Source organism: Acinonyx jubatus, chromosome E1 (assembly GCF_027475565.1).
Source record: "Acinonyx jubatus isolate Ajub_Pintada_27869175 chromosome E1, VMU_Ajub_asm_v1.0, whole genome shotgun sequence".
In the NCBI taxonomy this organism is placed as follows: domain Eukaryota; kingdom Metazoa; phylum Chordata; class Mammalia; order Carnivora; family Felidae; genus Acinonyx; species Acinonyx jubatus.
In genome coordinates, this window is record NC_069397.1 from 11,166,816 (window position 1) to 11,186,180 (window position 19,365).

A 19,365-nucleotide genomic window follows, 5' to 3' on the forward strand; every position below is an offset into this window, starting at 1 on the left:
AAATAACAGGGAGCCCTCTTTCAGTCAGGCCAAACACCCCATTTCCAGTAGGTCCTCACCTCAGCAAATATTTGTGAAGTGAGCATGGGGCTCAGGGAAAGAGGTGCAAGTACGGACTGGTAGCCACCGATGGGCTAAGCGCGGTGTTTAAACATGATCAAATCTCTGGTAGAATAATCTGGATTTCTGGTTTTTCTAGGAAAAGGGGACGATCTGGAAGGCTAAGGCTGCATTCCCCTCCCCGCCACCCCAGATGACAGACCCTTCTCCCCCACCCCCAGCTACTGCAATGCCCTCGGGCGCCCAGACCCAGGGTCTGCCCTGGGCCAGAGGCCAGTAGGAGCGGCCAGAGCAGCCACTCCAGTCCTGGCGCCCGCCGCCCCTGAGTACTCACGTTCATCATGTGGCTGATCTCGTTGTTGCCCAGCGACAACACCTGTAGCTTGACGAGGGCATCCAGAGAGTCAATCTTGGAGATCCGGTTGTTGAACAAGCTCAGGTCCTCCAGGTTCACCAGTGTGTCCAGCCCCTCAATGGCCTCGATGTTGTTGAAGGACAGGTCTGGAAGGAAGAGGGCTGTGAGGGTCCACTGGTTGGGGTTAGGGGTGGGACTGTCTTGGGACAAACCCATCGGGGCTACCTATGCTCTGGGAGCCAGCACCAAGCTGTCAGGCCAGTAACTGACTCACTGACTGACTCACTGACAGGCTTCTAGAAGCCAGGCACGGATTCTTTCCTACTGTCTCAAACTTTTACCACCCTCTCCAATTCTGCCACTTGTCTTCCTGGCTGGGCACATGTGGCCAAATACTCAAGTCTCTGCTCTGTTGTTCTGGGATGGAAATGATGAATGGGAGGTCCACAATGGTGCATCCTGGAGCAGGAGGAGACAGTCTGGAGGGCCTCCTTCCCTCACATCTATGGGCATTTTCATAATAATACCACCTGTCTGCTTAGCGCTTCCCAGTTTATCAAGTGCTTATGAGTAAGTCTTCTGACAACAGCCCTGAGTGGCAGCTTGGGATTTCTCTCCCCGTTTGAGCATTGGGAAGCTGAAGCTCAGAAAGGCTCAGTGATCTGCCCAAAGTCACACAGCTAACCATGGTGGTGCCAGAGTCCATCCAGGGCTCCTCCCAGGACATGCGGCAGGCCAGGACCCTCCAGCTACATCCCAGCTGACTCAGATCCTCCAAAACCCCAACCCCGACCTGCAGCTGAGGTGCCAGGCCCTCCGTGGCCCAAGTTTCACATCCCGGGGAATAAAACTGCTCTTTTCCCACCGTGCTTTTCCGGGATCGGTTGGGGTTGGAGTTGCAACTCTGTCCTGGAACACCAAGGGCCCAGAGGCCTAAACTAGGAATTTTTCATGAGCTTGGAAATATGCTCATGATAGCTGCAGGCCATCACATTTTATTTGGGAAGTAATTTGGTGATTTGGGAAGTCGGTTTGTCCACACCTGAATTTAGCCTCCTTGGCGTATCAGGAGACGCTCACTGGCTGACAGTTGAGACTAATGGTAACTTATCGTCCCTTTCTCTTTTTTTTTCTTTTTAATGTTTATTTATTTTTGAGAGAGAGAGAGCGTGAGCTGGGGAGGGGCAGAAAGGGAGGGAGACACAGAGTCCAAAGCAGGCTCCAAGCTGTCAGCACAGAGCCTGATGTGGGGCTCGAACTCACAAACTGGGAGATCATGCCCTGAACCAAAGTTGGATGCTTAATCGACTGAGCCACCCAAGCGCCCCCTTATCGTCCCTTTCTAAGTGTGTCATCTTATCTGATGCTCACAACATAGGCCTCATCTTCTGCGTTTGGTGGAGGAAAACCAAGATTCAAGGGGCCTGGTGATATGTGCCCAACATCACCGAGCACATAGAGAAGCTGAGGTTCAGAAGGCTCCAGGAACTGGTGTAGAGTCAGTATGTGAGCAGAGCTGAGGCTTGAACTGCAGTCTGCGAGATGCCAAGAACACAGTTCTATTCTTCAGAGGCCGGGCCTGGCCCACTAGAACTGGCTGCGTGCTGGTAAATGTTTAACCAGGGCGGGGGGGGGGGGGGGGGCCGGGTTTGGCAGAGGCGGGGAGGCCCTGAATTGCAGCGCTTGCCCATTTCTGTGGTGTAAATCCTCCCATCGTGGTCAATTTCAAGCTACCGGCCTGACATCCCTGAAGGCGCAGTTGGGACTAGTCGTGCGTAATCAGCTTTGGAGAGCCAGTCCTGGCTGGCTCCAGTACAGCCTCAGCCCTGGGACAGCTGATGCGGCAGGCCACCAGCAGGGCCTCGCGTGAGGCGGGGGCTTGCTGAACAGTGGGAGACACCGTCTGCCCCACCCCCTGCACCCCGGCGACCCAGATCTTCCTGGCTGTGGTTGGGTCCCTGGGTGACTAACGCTGTGACTGACAAAGGCCAGCTTCTCTCAGGGGGATGACCTGACCTCTTACCAGAAATGTCCCCCCTGTTCTCTGACCCCCATAGTATCACAGGAGTACTGCACGGGGGCCCATGACACTTGTTTTAGGTCTGAGAGATAGCTGGGCCTGGTGGCTCTCTCCTGAAAGCATGGCACTCAGACAGCTGGTACCTGGCAGGTGTTCCAGAGGGGGCGTGGCTCAGGGTCGGGGCTGGCCCGGCACCCTCTTATCCCTCTCATCTCCTACAGAGAAGATGCCTCCTGGCAATGCCAAGGAGGCGGGCTGCCAAGACCAGACTCGGCATTAATGGGTGCTGGGGTGCCAGGAGGGGTTGCCTGGGGCAAAAGACCCGGGCCCAGCTGTCAGGAGACCTGGCGGTGGTTCGCCTCCGCTGCCTGTAACGTGTGACCCCATCGGGTCCGTCAGCCGCCCAGCGTCAGCTGCTGCATCTGTATCTGCAAGGTGGCAACGTAATCCTGTCTGTGGGGCTGCTGTGGGCTGGTGGCTGTCGGGGCCACTGTAGCTGAGAGTGTTTTGTAAATTCGGATGTGTGCCGATGCCCCGGGTTGCCTGTTGTCGGGAGCGGCCTGACCAGACGGAGGGAGCGTGGGCTTCGGGGTCACACAGATACGGGCTTGTGTGGCAGCTCCGCTGGAGCTTTGGGCAAGTGCCTTGGCCTCGCAAAATCTCAGTTCCTCTTCTCCACGTTGGGATTGTAACACTCACCGTTTAGGATTGCCGTGGGGGCTAAATAAGACAGCGATACAAAGAGCTCTCCAGCCAGCCCCCTCTCCTCGTTCACCAAAACCCCCTGAGGCCTTAGCAATGAGGGCCAGAGCTCTACACTCGGACAGAGCTCAGCTGGGAGCCTGATGCCCTCACTACTCACTGAGACCTCAGTTTGCTCATCTCTACAATGGGGATGCAAATGGATGCATTAAAAGGCCTCACGAGGAAAGCAGGCAGGCCCGTGCTTAGCAGGTAGTCGTGCTCAAGGGACACTAGCAGCTGTGATAATTGTTTGTGGCTTGATCTGGGCCCCCCTGACTGGCAGGGCCCACAGTTGTCTGTCACCCTGGGTCTAGAGTAACTAGACTGCTCCCTTGACTCTCTCCCAGATGGGGAGGTTTGGCAGGTGGGTCAGAATATTCTGGCCCGGTGTGTCCAAGCACATCTTTGCTGGCTCTGCACAGCAAAGGCCCCAGGCTTTTAAAAAGAGCAGTTTTCTTGTTCCCAGTAGACGGACCTTCAGCTGCACACCGGCTAATTCCGGGCGGGCAGCGGAAAATTGCCTGCGAGGCAATGACCCTGGCAGTGCGTCACCTTTGATTAGGACAGACACACATGCAGGAGGGGCCCTTACCCAGCCAGACCAGGTGTACCAGACGCTCCAGGCCCTCGATCTTCTCGATGATGTTGTTGTCCAGCTGTAGCTTCCTCAAGTTCTCAAACTGCCAGAGGCTGTCTATGCGCAGGATGTCTGAAACGATTGGAGGAGGCGCCTTGGCTGCTTCCAGCCTGGGGTTAGGGTTAAGAGTTCAGTGCAGGTGCACTAAAAAATTGCAACGGCCAATTCTAACCATTCACAAGGCCCATAACTCCACCGCCCTGACCTGGAGCATGCGACCTGGGGATGTGGGCTAAGCACCCAAGAGTCTCTATTAGTGCAGAGCGGGCAGTGATCAGTGCTTCTACCCAGGAACGCAGCAGAACTCAAAGGCCTACGGAGGGTCGTCATGAGTGTGGGCTGGACCTGCCCAGGGCATGGGACTCAGTCGTGCCACCTCTAATGTCCAGCTAGGAGGCTTCTCGGGAGCCTGTAACACCTCGGGACGCAGGACACCAACAGCGTCCTTCCTGCCACAGCGTGACAAATAGAACGAGGCTGCAGGGTGAATGCCTGCACCACCCACCCCTCGTGCACGTTGGTGAGCGTGTCAACTAGTTCAGCCGTTTTGGAGGGCAATTTGGCCGAGTTAACTGAAATATTTAATGCCTGTCGCCTTTGACCCTGCAATTCCTCTATTTGGAATCTGTCTGCAAAGGCACACTTGCGTGTGTGCCCAAAGAAATACCTATAGGCATACGAGAGGCAAAAAGATCGGGGGACCCACAAATGTCCCTATATGGGGAACGGGATAAATCACCCACACGACAGAGAGGCGGGTTCCTGATGTCACTGAAGCTCCTGACCCGTTATCCCTAAGGACCACCTTCATAGACAGGCAGCCAACTCATTCTTTTTGCTCCTGATGCCAGGCAGAGTTCGGTCTCTGTTGCTGACAGCCAGAAGAGTTCTGAACCACGCTGACGTATAAATAAGGAGATGCTACGTACGTAAAATTCTGGAGGCCTAAACCTGCCCCCAGTTTCCTCTAGCAGCCATAATAGCTTCGTCGTTTACATGCCCCTTTTTTTCCGTATTTGCTTTTGCAAGGATTTCTAAAACTTATAAAATTAGAATACGCTCATTAAAATAACTGAAATAATATAGAAGTAAAAGGGGTTAAAAAAAAAAGCACACTTAATAACCACACATTCGGGGGCAGTGGTTTCAACATTCATTCAGAGGTTGTGAAGTCCTGGGGGAGGCCGGGTGCCCCCTCTTGGCTGCCCTCCCCAAGCCAGGTAGGGGTGGGGATGGGTGGACCGCATTTCTCTCCCCCAGGGCCCTGCCTCTGCCATTCCCAGGGGCAAGTGGGACTGGTGTCTGTTCCCCAGCTCGCTGTGGCCAGATTTCCCAGAATGATATCCAGGACCTCAGATACTGCCCATCCTGGTCTGGATTTTCCAGGAGCCTTTTCTGGCCCTGGTCTTAGACTGACAGCTCTTGGCTATGACTGACTTTCCGGAGATGCTGTTCCCCTGGGTGACTCCCGCACTCCAGGTGCTCTGCCTTGCACACCTATGTGCTGCCTTTTCCTTAGGCATCAGCAGTTCGTGTGGAAAAGCCAAAACAACACAACAAAAAACCGGGATGTATTCACCAGTTCTAAATGAGTTACTAGCAATGACAGGACTGCTCAAAAAGTCCAATTTTAATCTTCAACATAGACATGGGATCTGCCTCTACTACCCCCGGTTTGGTCTCAGCTCATTGCCATTGTTTCCTGGACCACAGTCTCTCTGCTCTGGCCCTGGGGTGCCACACTCTATCCTCCCGCAGCCAGTGGGATCTTGTGAAAAGCTAAGTCCCATCCTGTCCCTCTTCTGCTCAGGACCCTCCCGGGCTCTCATCTCACTCACTATAAAAGCCAAACACTGTCTGTTGGCCCCCAAGACGGATGCTAGCTGACCTCCTCATCTCTCTGATCTGTCTCCATACAGGGGTGCCTGCCTCAGGGCCTTTGCCCTGGCTGTTCCCTCTACCTGGAATGCTTTCCCTGGATCTCTGCGTGCTTCCTTCCCTCACTTCCTTCTAGTCTTTGCTCAACTGTCACCTTCATGATGAGGCCTCTGACCACCCAATGAAACACTGTGCTCCACCCCCAACTCCCCTTTTTCCCTCCCCTTGATTTTCCTCCATAGCACATATTACCTTTAACATACACTATTTTTATTTTAATTTTCCCATCACCTGGACATCAGTTCCATGAGGACAGGGGTTTTTGTCTTTTTTGTGCACAGTTGAATCCCTAGTGCCTAGAACAGCACCTAGCATATAAGAGGCATTTTATAAAATACCAGCAAAATGAACCTGAGGAAGGGGAGGAGGTGAGCTAAAGGAGGCTAAAGCCCCCTCTGGTGACAGCCATTCTGCAGTCCCTTCGCCCCTCCCACCGCTGAGGTGGCTGGGCCCAGGGTCCCTTCCTGCTCTGGGTGGTCAGCCGTGGAGGCCATGCTCTGGGGAGGCCTGTGGGTTCATGAGGCTCGGGCCAGGGCTGTGCCTGCCTTGCCCACTGCTGTGTCCCCGTGGTCCGCCCCAGACTGGCTGAGGCAGGGCCTCAGTAATTCCCCTGTTGTCTCCTGGATGTCCCGGCAGGCCAGCACAGAACCCCAGGACAGAGCAGGAATGTGAAGCAGCCCGGGTCACTGCTGTGGAGCCACCCGCACAATGCACGCAGCACCCTGCCCGCCTCTCTCGCTTCCTGTCGCACCCCCTCTGTCCTGAGCCACTGGCCTTCTCCAGCAAACACACTGTACGTGTGTTACCTCACTTTCTCCTCCTAACCAGAGCTTGAGACATGGACTATCATCTTCCCATTTTACAGAAGGGGACACGGAGGCACTAAGGACCTGTCTTCCCACGAGGCTGTCCTCCTGCTCCTGAGGCGCCTCTCCTGCTTCCTGCCCCCAGCGCACATCCTCCTCCGCCCCATGGCTTCTTCCTGGCTGCGTGGGACCACCCTTCTGGGTTCCACCTGCCAGGGACCCCGCTCCAAGAATTCCATGTGGGATCTGTGACAGAAGCAGCGGGGCCTTTGGGATCATTTAGAGTTGGAGTGGGAGAATTTTATCTTTTTCCCTATTATTCAGAATCAGCAGTGCCGTGGATATTCAAATGCGAATGATACTCAGTATTAACTTTTCAAACACTCTCTGCCATTCCTATGCCTTCTAACCCACGCGGGCCTGCCCGCTGATGTGGGTCCCATGATCCTGGACTCTGCGTGGAGTTCTGGGGCAGAGAAGCCAGGGGCGGGGCGCTGGGCCGCCTGGTGGCCCCAGCCCAGCCCAGGATACGCACTTTGGAAGTCCAGCCGCAGTGAAAGCACATCCTTGAAGAGGATGCCCTCCTGCCTGGCCAGCTGCCCAGCCTCGTCCCGTGGGCCCTGTTCTCCCACAGCCAGCTTGAGCATGTCCTCGTCCATCACTCTTGGCTCCACTGAGTCGTACAGCCAGTTCATTTTCCCTAAAAAACACCACATTCCTCCTCCACAATCTGCTCCTTCCTTTGTTTGAAGACAGGGTTTGGCTGGGGTCTTTTTAAGGAGCACGGTGACAGTCACGGATGCCCTGAGGCTGCCCCCATCCCGGTCCGTGGCCCGCCACACTGAGAGGCTAGTACGTTTGCACTAAGGCTTCTCCAGGCCTTTTCCAGCAACCGTCTGTACCCGTCCTGCCTGGCACCCATCTGCAGGGGTGCACCCCTTGGTCCCACAACCATGGCTGTGACCCTACCCCCACCCCGGGGACTGGTGGTCCACACCGGTCTCTTCAGCCTTGGGAGCTCAGCTGCCCTTATGGCCACGGCCGTCAAAGCCTCTGGCTTTCCTCACTCACTGTTACTCAGTGTCTTGCCACCAACCGCTGACCATGGTCCTTGGCAGCTCCAGCCAGGCGTAGCAGTCGGTGGCTCCCCTTCTGAGAGACTCGTCCCCATCAGGCAGTGGTATCCGTACTCCCCCCATCTCACCACAAGCCGCCCAGTGCATGGATATTGGCAGACACTGACCTATGCTGGCCGTTTGTATTCTCCCGCTGAGGAATGTGAACTTGGGGCAGTGGCATGAAAGTCTCATCAGAGCTGCCTGTGTGAGCTGGGGAGGAACTGGGGGGGCCATGGGCTGGCCAGACGTGTGGTTAAGCGGAGATAACAAGAGGGGGGTGAGGCAGATGGACAGAGAGAAACAGAGACGGGAACCTGGGTGATCCAGAAAATAAGACAGAAGGGCGGACAGACTGACAGTCTTTGCTGGCTGTCCCACCCCTAGTGTCCCTAATTCCAGGCCCTGTGAGAGTTTCCTGACTCCTCACATTAAATCCTCTTTTAGTTAAACTGACACCAGTAGGTTTCTTTTTTTTCAATTTATTTTTGAGAGAGATAAAGTGGGAAAGGGGCCAGATGAGGGGCTTGAACTCATGAGCCATGAGATCATGACCTGAGTCCAAGTCGACACTTAAACAACTGAGCCACCCAGGCGCCCCTAGGTTTCCACTGCTAATGGGCCAAAGGGATCTGGCTGAGACTCTGCAGGCAAACGGGGGATCTGTGGAGTTGGTCAGTCGTAGGCTGACCCTGGGCTGCTGTTCCTGGCTGGACGGAGCCATGGTCCTGGGAAGCCTGGGCACCCCAACCTCATTCTCATCATTATCAACATCCAGAAGGGTTGGACCCTGCAGGAAGGCACCCCCTACTGGAAGCTCCCAGATTCTGCCTCCTGAACCCTCTGGAAACTCAGTCCTCCCTTCTTCTTTCCACTCCTGTGACTCTCCTCCCTGCTGGCTTCACCATCTACCTTCACCCTCTTGTGTCCCCAGCACCCAGGCCTCCTCCCTGATGCTGGGCAGTCCCTGTATTATTCCACTGAGTGCTGCTGGAGAGACTCCCGGTGTTGGGCTGATGGTGTTCACTGCAAACTGGGGTGGGCCGGGCAATCCTGCCACCTGGTCTTAGAGACTGCCACTGCCCGCTGCCCTCATCGGTCCTCTCCCACCATCCACTTGGATGCAGCTTATGTAAATATGCATCTTCCATTTCTGGGCTGTCCGTGATCAAATGTTCCTGTGCCTTTAACTCTCGTGCATCCTTTCCTTCTGCTCCTTAGGAGCCACAGCCTCCCCTCCACCCCCTTCCCCCCCCCCCCGCACTAACCCCCACCCCCCACACCCCTTCTCCACCTGCGCCTTCCATCTTCCCCTCTCCAGGCTCTCAATGCTGGCTCCAACTCCTTAGGGTGAATGAATCAACTCCCAAAGACGTTTCTAGTCCTCCTCCCCCTCTTTCCATCTCCCCAGTCTTTTGAAACAATTTTTTCTAAGACTTCCTATAACCTGACACCAGCTTGCCTTTGGGGAAATTTTAATGTGCTGGATTTGGCAGATGTTACCTGCAAAGTGTTTGTGCGTTTTCAAAGAAAAATGCCGTACTCTGGGAAATGCTTCTTAATTCCGATTTCAAAACTCTGACTGAATTCTCATCACTCCCACCTCATCTAGGCCTGGCACCTGGGAAGGATCAGGCTTGCTTTCAGTCAAGCCCACAGTCACTCCGCAGCGTGGAACGGTTATGAGGCACAATCTTTGTTAAGCACACGAGGACAGGATTTGGAACTTGAGCGTGCATCCTTCGGCCACTAACCTCACCTGTCTAAGCCCTTGATTTCCCATCTGTAAAAATGGATAATTCCTCCCTCCTACATTTGTTTAAGAGCGTGTGTGTAGCCCACACATGTGTAATGAATTCACATTTTTATTCACAGCTACTACAAGCTGTGAATAAAACAGATCTCCTTCCCTCTGTTTCAGATGTGAATCAGATAATCATACATTTAATTACAAACCATGGCAAGTTTGTAGATGTAGGGAACTAGGACAGCATACATCAGGGGCACCTGACCTGGCCAGGGGCGACAGGGCCGAGATCTGAAGCTTGGGTAGGAAAGGAGGAATAGGGAACTGCACAGTGAGGGCCCTGAGGTGGGAGAGAATGAGACCTGTTACTTTTGGGCTGAAGGGATGCAAGGTCGGAGAGGCCTACGGGAGTTTATTATTCTAGGATCCCTGGGAAGCTCCTGGGGCTTAATAAGGGCAGTGATGTGAACAGCTTTCAATTTTAAGAAGCTCACTCTGGCTACAGTACACAGAACTGCAAGGGTTGTAAGGGGAGAGATGAGGGGAGTGGTGGTCAAGTTAAAGGGAACTTAATGTACAGGTAGGACTAATCAGCTGCAGTTTCCAGATGAGGAAACGGAAGCTAGTTGGAAAGGCTGAGTAATATGCCTAATACATCTATATGGTATACGGCGGAGGCCGGAGAGCAGGATTCCAGAGCCTACTTCCTTAATCCTGACTCAATCGTACCCAGGGCACTGTGGATTTTCATTGTCACAGGGCACAGAGTTTCTCACAGCTGTTCTGGCTCGGGGTGGAGGCCCGACCGCTCCTCCCCTAAGGGGATTTTAGCAATAATTTACCACCCAACCTGGGTTCCTGTTGACTTGCCTGACAATGGTGTTGTTGGTGAAGACCAGAGGCAGGGGATGGGAAAAGCCGCAGCGAGTTTTACACCACTGTCAATGGAGCAGCCTCCTCACGGAGAAACAAAACCAGAGTTGTCCAGTGGAACAAGAACTTGGGATCATGTGACTCTGAAAAACAAAGCCCCTATCGGCCATGGATTAATAAGAACAATCAACTGTTTACCGAGTGCTTACTGGGTACTAAGTGCACATTCATTACTTGATTACATGTCGGCTCTGGAAGCCATTGGAGAAAGGAGTCCTAATTCTCTAATTTCCCAGGTAGGGAAACTGAAGCCTGGGAGGGGAAGGAAATTGTCCAAAGTCATACAATGAACTACTGACAAGAGGCAGACAAGGAACTCGGGTAACTGTATCCCAAGCCAAAATACTTTATACAGCACCAAGGTAAAGAATAAAAATAAAGAAGAGACACAATTTTATGACAGTGAAGAGGTCGGATATGAGGGTTAAACACCTGAAGAAGTTATCAATGGACCGGGTAACTTTCGATAAAAGAGATCAGGCCAGGAAGCGCGGGGTGGAACCCCTAAAAATCTCTTTGGGCCCTGCTCCCCCAGGGAAATGCTTCCTTAGCGTTTTTCTCTCATCCAAAGGCTGGAAGCCCAGGGTCTCAGCGCGGCGGTAAGTGGCTGACAGAGAACCTGTGTGCTTATTTTATAGGTGAGGAGCGCCGGGCCGACTCCCAGAGAAAAAAAGGTCAGAGGAAAGCTTTAAGTCGGGGTTCTGTCTGCCCACGCGAGACCTCCCGCACTCTCAGGTCCAGGGTCTCACCGTCTGAAGCGCCGGCTACCGGACTGGTTCCATGCAGCAGATGCCTCGCTCGGTTGCTAAGGGAACCAAGCGCGGCCAGTCGGTTGCTAAGGGGAAGTCTCGAGGTAGACATCCTGGGTGAAAGTTGACGGTCACGTGACAGCATTTCTTGGGTGGGGAAATACTCCTACCACCAACCAGCAGTAGAAAAAACAAATGTTTTTCCAATCAGCGCCTTCTATGGGCAGGGATATTAGTAGCCCCGCCTCTCCCCCGCCCCCTATTGGAGTGATTGACTCTCGTCTTGACCAATAATAGTAAGGATTCACTAGATTGACCAACATATAGATGAATCAAAATACACAGACTCCCGTTCGGGGGCGGGCCAGGGGAGGTGCCGCTACGCCTGACGGAGATTCCTGTGACCTAGCTCGCCGCTCCGCCCAATCGGACGCCGCGGGGTAGGTGGGGCTTCGCGAGGGAGGTGTGGGGGCCAATCGGAGAAGGGCTTGGCAGGCGTTGCCCAATAGGGACGCGACAAGGGGTGGGGTCAGGGGCCGGGCGTTCGGCGTTCGAGAGGGTGGGGCGGGGGCAAGTGTCAGTCAGGTCGGGAGCGCGGCGGGGGACAGCGGATACCCGGGCGGCTGACAGGGGGCCCGGGCCGCTGCCGTGTTGTCCGCTCAAGATGGAGTTCCTCCTGGGGAACCCGTTCAGCACCCCGGTGGGGCAGTGCCTCGGTAAGGCCGCGCGAAGGGTGGGCAATCTGGGTGGGCGGCGGCGGTGGACGGGGCTGGTGAGGACCGCGGGCCTCTGCCGGGCACCGGTGCCACCTCACCGGCGTGCCGGGCATCCTTGCCGTCGGGCCTCTGCCTACGGGCTGTCTGCGCCTGCTCACGGCGCCGGTGCCGCCCTGCCAGGCGGCTCCCCGAGGCCCAACTGGGACTCGGAGATGCTCCGCGCGTCCCTCCGGATCAGGGCCCAGCCCTTCCTGGCTGATAGAGGTGGTGCTGGCTGCTGGTCGGCTTACCTCCTCGCCTACTGGGAGATGCCAGTGAGTGCGTCCTCATCCAGGCTGACAGTGTCGCTGCCACTGCCGGCAGAACCTAGTTCTCCCACACCCTTCTTCCTCCATCCCTGTCCCTCTTTTCAGTACCAGCAGCCCTCACTCCGGGCACCCTCCCAGAGAATACTGCCTGCTCCGAGACTTGCTAATTAGAATTGCAACTCAGCTAGGCTGGAGGAGGGACTGGGATTGTGGGGAAGTGTTCCTAGAGGGTGATTATCTTGGCGTGGGGATGGCATGCCTGACTGCCTCTGGGAAAGAAGGGAGCCTGCGTTATTTAATGATGAGAGCCCTGGACTGGGAATCATGAAACCTGGGCTTCGGTAGGGTCTTTGCCAATGACTTTCCCTGTATGACCTTGTGCGAGTCACTGCTCTTTCTGGTTTGACATTTTCCGTGTCACTGCGCTTTGTGGTTTGAGGGTTTTGGAGGTGAGATATGGTAGGTCCCTTCAAGTTCTCAAGTTTTAATATTCTTTATAGTAGTCTCTGCACATGGACTATTGCTTTCCTGCTCTATTAAGTTTGCCCAAAGCTGAAGTCTATTGGTGACAATGCAGAGAGAGGGGTACTGTGCAGCACCTGTTAATCCTATATGGGGACTCTGGACACCTGGAAAAGGGCACCAGAGGTGACCAGTATCCTGGGTAAGGAAAGCCCAAGGCTAGGTAAAAGAACACCAGAATGGCCCCCCTGGATGGGATTTCTTTACGTAAAAGGCAACTTGCCTTTTCACCCAAGGCAGGAACTTAAGCCAAGTGATTAGTTGAGAATGTTGATTGGTTTCTTTTAAAACCGGGTTCCTCCTAGTTGGTGGAAGGACTGGTAAAACGTCTTTTATGAGCCGGACCTTTCCTGTCCTTGTGGGCCTGGCTGGTTTTGTCAGTAGTGATTTGATTATTTCCTGCTTCACTTACGATTTTCCAGTTTACTTATCAGCCTTTAGCGGGGTATGTGAAGTTAACTGAGGCCTCTCCTGGCGGCTAACTGGCACTTTGGAGCCTTTCTTTTCTCTGTAGTATAAGGTCTTTGGCGAGGGATGATGGACACTGGGCCCTGGAAGAGTCTCTTCCCACCTTTAGGGACTACGATGTCTATCTAGATTTTCTTCATTTCCTTTCCTCAGGGGCTCTTTCACTTGCAGCCATATTCCAAAACCTCATTTCTCACTTGGGTATTGAATTTACAGCAAGTTACTGGAGGGACCTGGCGAACTTGGAAGGATTTTTTTTTTTGCCTCCTTCCTTTACAGTAGGAAGTTCTACACCTTCAAAGTAATTGATAAGGGGTAGAAGTTAAAGGACATTTAAAAATCTACAAATATTAGGGCTACAGGGGTACATCGGGAGTGGAAAGAGCATGATCCTTCTGTCAGGAAGGCCTAAGTTGAATTTTACCTTACCCATTTGTTGGCTGTGTGACCCTTCTGAACCTTAGTTTGCTGATAGAGAAAGAGAGAGAGAGAGTCATACAGGGTAGTACAGTTTAAGTGAGATAATGGATATAAAACACTTAGCGTGGTATCTGGGACATAGTAGAGGCTCAATAAATCATAGCCGTCACTGTTAATAACAGAATAGTTAAGTTCAGGTTGAATTTGCTATCTGGAAAGGATATGTGGGACAACTGGCCCATCTGTGACCTGTGACCAGGTCCCAGATCCGCCAGCCCTTGTAAAAGACGCTTGAACATAAAGAGAGCAGAGCCTCCACATTGCCAGTTAGCCAACAGGCAAAGGCCTAGCTAATTTCACAGTTCAGATAAGTAATTAGACGACGGAATGAGGTTCTAGTATATATTCTGTGCTGTTGGAGCAAAGCATAAAAGTGATTTTCATGACATTTAGTGTTGTTAGTATTCTTTTGAAAGTATTGCCAGGTGGTTGATGGGAGGGAGGGGATACAGAAATAAAACAACAAAGCTGGTGATTAACAGCAGCAGTTATAGCTTACAGGAAGCAATTCTACAGCCGTTACTTGCTTCTTAGGGCCACTCTGCAGTGTAAGCTTTATTGTCCTTCCCACTTTTGAGATGGGGAAACTGAGGCTCAGGGGAGTAAAGAAAGCCACTGGTCAACTGGTAAAAGGGAGAGCTGGGGTTTCATAGCCGTCCTGGTCCTCAAGGGATTGATTTATGGTATGAAGCGAGAGAGCACAGATGCACAGAATAATGATCACTAACAGAAGGCCACTCCATAGTTAAGTGTTCAGCGGAGTAGTGGGGATTTTCAGTGCTCTGAGGAGTCCAAAAGAATTCATGAGAGCCGGGGAGATGAGACTGGCTTCGTTGAGCCCGAGAGCTGCTCACGACGGTGGGTGGGAATTAGGGAAGAGGACACCCCATGTGCGGGGAAGGGTACATGAGGCAGGGAGCGGGGTGTGAGCACATCTGTGTTCACCAGTCTGAGTGGAAAAGACGTGGCTTTGGGGAACAGTGGCAGGTTGGGTTTGGGCCCAGGGTGAAGCCTTGTTTTGGGGGTGGGGGTAACATCAAAGATAACATTCTTTCTCTGACGTCAGCTTTCAGTCTTCTCTGGTCCTCAGGTTACCCACTCATGAAATAATACCTCTCAACAGCTGCGTGGGGCTTGTACAGAAAGAATCCTATCCGTTTCGTTCAGTAGGCCTTTTGAGTGCCTGTGGGTGCCAGGCTCTGGGCTACACATACTTACAAGCTGCTCTCAGGGAGCTTTCAGTTGAGGTAACATGTTCACCAAAGGTGTGGTGGAACCAAAGCATTAGGCTTGTAGTCTGAGGGCTTGATAATTAGCATTTTTATCACTGTTTTTGGTGGTTTTATATCTTTATTTGACAGTCTGGTTGGTTCTCACCCACATTAACTGTACATCTTGGAAAGTGGTGATAGGTACGTAGGTGGAGAATGTGCATAGCTTGTTTGGTGACCCTTCATGTTTATTACACTTTCTGGGCAACCCTGCAAGGTTTCGGCATGGGCCTTTCCTGGTGCCTTTGGCCCAGACAGCTTCGTTGAGCCTGATGTCCGTGCACACATCTGGGAGTTCTGGAGTTCCCATCTCCTTCGTGGCAAGTTTCTGGATCTTTTTGAGGGCCTGAGGGGCACCCTTCCTGAAACCCGCCGCATGGATGCACTTGTGAAAGTTGATGGTGTGTTTTCTGGTCACTGCCTCGTTGATGGCAGAGTGGCCCTTCTCACCACCCTGCTTTGTGGGAGCTGTTCTGCTGGGTCCAGATTGGAAAGGGGTAGGATAATTATTATTTTATGCCTGGGGCCTCACATGGACCTTGTAAGCTGGTGCTATTTGAATGCACGGATAAGCCCCCAGTCGGACATAGTCACCTGTGTATACTTGTTTCCATCCTACCTGTCCTTCTAGAAGGTGGTTCCCTAGTAGAATGCATGGTTTAGAGGAGAATGAGCAGTAGTACAAGGAACTAAGAAGTGTGGAGGAAGAAAAAATACTTTTATTTCTGGATTTTCTCCTCTGAAACAAATTTCCTAAGGTTACTGTATTTTTTATTAAAAAGTTTTGTTTCAACATTTATTCATTTTTTGAGAGACAGAGACCGTGTGAGCTGGGGGAGGGACAGAGGGAGGGAGAAAAAGAAGCCAAAGCAGGCTCTAGGCCCAGAGCTGTTATTAGCACAGTGCCCGACGCGGGGCTCAAACTCATGAATGTGGGATCATGCCCCGAGTTGAAGTCAGACCCTTAACCAACTGAGCCAACCAGGTGCCCCGGTTACTGTCTTTAAAAAAAAATTTTTTTTAATGTTTGTTTATTTTCAAGAGAGAGCATGCATAAGCAAGCGGGGGAGGGGCAGAGAGCTAGAGAGAGAGAGAGAGAGAGAGAGAGAGAGAGAGAGGATCTGAAGCAAGCTCCAGGCTCAGAGCTGTCAGCACAGAGCCCGGTGCCGGGCTTGAATTCACAAACCGTGAGATCATGACCTGGACCAAAGTTGGACGCTAAACCAAATGAGCCACCCAGGTGCCCCAGGAAGATTTCTGTCATAATCTAAACCCTCCATGACCGCTGGGGGGGTTGGATGTCCTATACCAGGAGTTCCCCAAGTCAGGTCCATGATGCTCTGCAAGAGTTGACAGTTCCTTTTACTGGCTGGAGAACGTTTTCAGATTATTCTTTTTCTAAGAGTGAAGTTTGGAATCATTTAAATTAAAAGATTAGTGAGTAGTTAATTCTGATGGGAATATTGTGGGGGGGGTGAGGTGGTTCAGGGAGGACCATCTATTCTCTTCCTGGTTCAGCTTTCATAAACAGGTAAGAAGCAGATACTCTGTTGCAGAGTTTGTGCTTATAGGTTGGATGGTGTTAGACATAAACAGCCTCCTAGTGCCCTGGGAATGCTAGGTGTTTGACAGCCTGGGGGTTTGTTCCAAGAAGAATTAGTTATCCCTCAGATTGCTATTGTGCTCTGCAATTTCCCAAGCCCTTTTGACTCCTTTTGACTGAAAGGAGCTTAAAACCATTAAGCACCTACTGTATGCAAATTCTGTTCGAGGGATTGCATTTAATCCCAATAGCGTTTTAGTGGTCTCAGTGTTACTGCTGGTGTTTAATGGTCTCAGTGTTTTGCCTACAAGGAAGCTGAGGCCCCGAGAGGTTTAAGAGCCTTGTGTCGGGCCTTGTGCGAGAGATTGGTGCCAGAGTTAAGCCTGGAATCCACTCCTGATCCAGTCAGTGCTCATTTTGTGCTGCCATGTTGCTTCTTGTTCTTCAGGTCTCATGATTCATGGTCGGTAGAATCACCTGGAGGGCTTGTTAAAACAGATTGCTGGGTCTTACTCTTGGAGTTTCTGATTCACTAGGTGCAGGCTGCGGCCTAGCATTCTACATTTCTGAGTTCCCAAGAGATGCTAATGCTGCAGCTTGTCCAGGGACCACACTTTTGAGAACCGTTGCTCTACATGAAAAGTTCTGCTTCCTTAATCTTTTCTTTATCTTTCTTCAAATGGTAAATATGGGTTTTCTTATGGACAGACCATAAGTGGGATCATTTAGAAATTGGTCATTCATTCAGTGGCTCTATCTTGCCTCTGTGTATGTATCAAGCTGAGCATTTACCAGGATGCTCCGTTTAGTAAGGGAGTGAAGACAAGTACCTAAATCAGATATGGTAAAAAGGGGTGGCATTAGACTGGACAGATAAATGAAGTAGGAGAGTGGAGGATGGAAGGGCTTATTACCTCCAGTAGCAACACCAATAGCCAAAGGCTTACTGTGTGCTGGAGACTGAAGTGGTCACTTTCAGTGCCTTGCAGTCCTATGATCCATCCACACAACAATACCATGAGGGAGGTACTGTTATTGTCTACATTTTGCAGACGGGGACCCCGAAGCAAAGAGAAGGTCACACAACTAGGGAAGGGAGCTGGGGTGGAACTCCCCAGCATTCTGGCTCCAGAGCTGGTGTCCTGTTATGTTGTGCTGCCCTCAGCAAGGGAGGGGTGAGGAGGAACACCTTAGGAAGGAAGGAAGAACTCTGGAAAACTCAGGAGGTGGTGGCTGCTGAGCAGGGCTTTGATGGACGGGGCTAGGAGGCTGGGGGCTCTCTTGGCAGAGGAGGCTGAGGGGAGGGGAGGCTGAGGGGGCTCTCTTGGCAAAGACAGCAAGCAGCTTGAGCGCAGGCTGATGTTGAGGGGAGACGTGCATAATACCATGGGTTCTATTGGCCTAGCAAGGGAGTGTGGCGGAAGGTGAGACTGGAAAGGTAGGGTTAGGCCTGAGGGTAGGGGGCTTCAAATGTTGGCCCGATAGTTTGGGCTCTTTCATTAGTGGCACTGGGGAGCCAGGAAGAACATCTAGGGAGGGGAGTAGCATGGGTATCATTACAGAGGCGGGGAGATTTCCCCTTGGCAGTCACCAAAGGTCATTCTTGTCTCTTACCATCAAAGCCCCTATATGCGCAGGGCAGGGGTCCTACAGGGATGTCAGTAGCAGTCACTGCTCATTCCTCCCAGGTTTGGGGTATGGCCCTCCTTATGAGCCCCCATCAGAGAGAAGAAGTGCTGGGGCAGGTTGCTGGGCCACGGGAGGAAATCTGGGGTTCTGAGAGCATTTGTCCTTAACTGCCAGACAGCTTCTAAAACACCAGTCAGTCCTGTGGTGAGGGTCAGCGTCTCCTTGTCCTGCCCTGCTTTCCATGTGCAAGACCAAGGAGCTAAGGCACTCACAGGGCTTTGCTGAAGGTGTCGTCATTGCTTGGAGTGGACTATCTGGGATATAAAAAATTCTTACAGAATTGCGTTTTTTACTATTATTTTTTTTAAATTTTTTTTTTCAACGTTTTTATTTATTTTTGAGACAGAGAGAGACAGAGCATGAACGGGGGAGGGGCAGAGAGAGAGGGAGACACAGAATCGGAAACAGGCTCCAGACTCGGAGCCATCAGCCCAGAGCCCGACGCGGGGCTCGAACTCCCGGACCGCGAGATCGTGACCTGGCTGAAGTCGGACGCTTAACCGACTGCGCCACCGAGGCGCCCCAGAATTGCGTTTTTTAAAGAACAGTGCTTATCCATGTAGAAAATTTGAAAAATGTACAAAAAAATACAAAGGAGAAAAAAAATATGACCATGATATGTTTTCTTAGAAACTCATTGAGATTCTTCTCATTTCATGTAATAAGTGGAATACTTGTATATTTCACCCTGTTTGCGCATGCCTTGGAGGTGCAACATTGTATAAATACTCTTGTGTATTGCTGTGTAATTTACTTGTTTTTTTCTTGGAGGGGGGTGGATGTAGAGAGACGAAGAGTGTAAACACAGTGCCCAGAGGAGTTTCAGTTAAGGGTTATTGTTCTTGACCTAGCAGATAAATCACTCAGAAATTTAGGCTAACCTAGTAGTCTGAAAAGATATAAATAACATTCAGGCTTGCTTTTTTTTTTTTTTTTTTTTTTTTTTTTTTTTTTGTGGTGACCCACCTTGTTGTGGCTAGGAGAGGGGCCGTTAAAAACCATTTTCAGGGTAGCCTGGGCGACCTAAGTGTCCGATTTAGGCTTAGGTCATGATCTCACGGTTGGTGAGTTGGAGCCCTGCATCAGGCTGTGTGCTGGCAGTGCAGAGCCTGCTTGGGATTCTCTGTCCCTCCCCCACCTCTCTCAAATAAAACTAAAAATAAATAAATAAATAAGTAAACACCATTTTCAGACTTGGTGCTTATTTTAGTTCTCCCGCTAATCCTCCTGACCTGGAAGAATGTTGCTGATCTTCTAGTTAGTG

At 51.9% G+C, this 19,365-nt stretch overlaps 2 protein-coding genes across 9 annotated transcripts in view; one reads left to right on the forward strand and one right to left on the reverse strand.

The window, feature by feature from the left end:
- The window catches only part of DRC3 (dynein regulatory complex subunit 3), a 33,868-nt gene extending 22,609 nt beyond the window's left edge, over positions 1–11,259 (reverse strand). For 2 of the 3 annotated variants that reach the window (XM_053212817.1, XM_053212815.1), the window contains exons 1-5: positions 11,105–11,259; positions 10,293–10,454; positions 7,096–7,260; positions 3,772–3,888; positions 395–561 (exon numbers count right to left, since the gene is read on the reverse strand). In XM_053212817.1, coding sequence (XP_053068792.1) covers positions 395–561; positions 3,772–3,888; positions 7,096–7,255 — 444 coding nt within the window. In that variant the 5' untranslated portion in view covers positions 7,256–7,260; positions 10,293–10,454; positions 11,105–11,259. The remainder of the gene's footprint in view (positions 1–394; positions 562–3,771; positions 3,889–7,095; positions 7,261–10,292; positions 10,455–11,104) is intronic. The other variant, XM_053212816.1, reaches the window with a different exon arrangement.
- A 402-nt stretch (positions 11,260–11,661) lies between these two features.
- The window catches only part of TOM1L2 (target of myb1 like 2 membrane trafficking protein), a 119,548-nt gene continuing 111,844 nt past the window's right edge, over positions 11,662–19,365 (forward strand). For all 6 annotated transcript variants that reach the window (XM_015079574.3, XM_015079575.3, XM_027047341.2 and 3 more), the window contains exon 1: positions 11,662–11,820. In XM_015079574.3, coding sequence (XP_014935060.2) covers positions 11,769–11,820 — 52 coding nt within the window. In that variant the 5' untranslated portion in view covers positions 11,662–11,768. The remainder of the gene's footprint in view (positions 11,821–19,365) is intronic.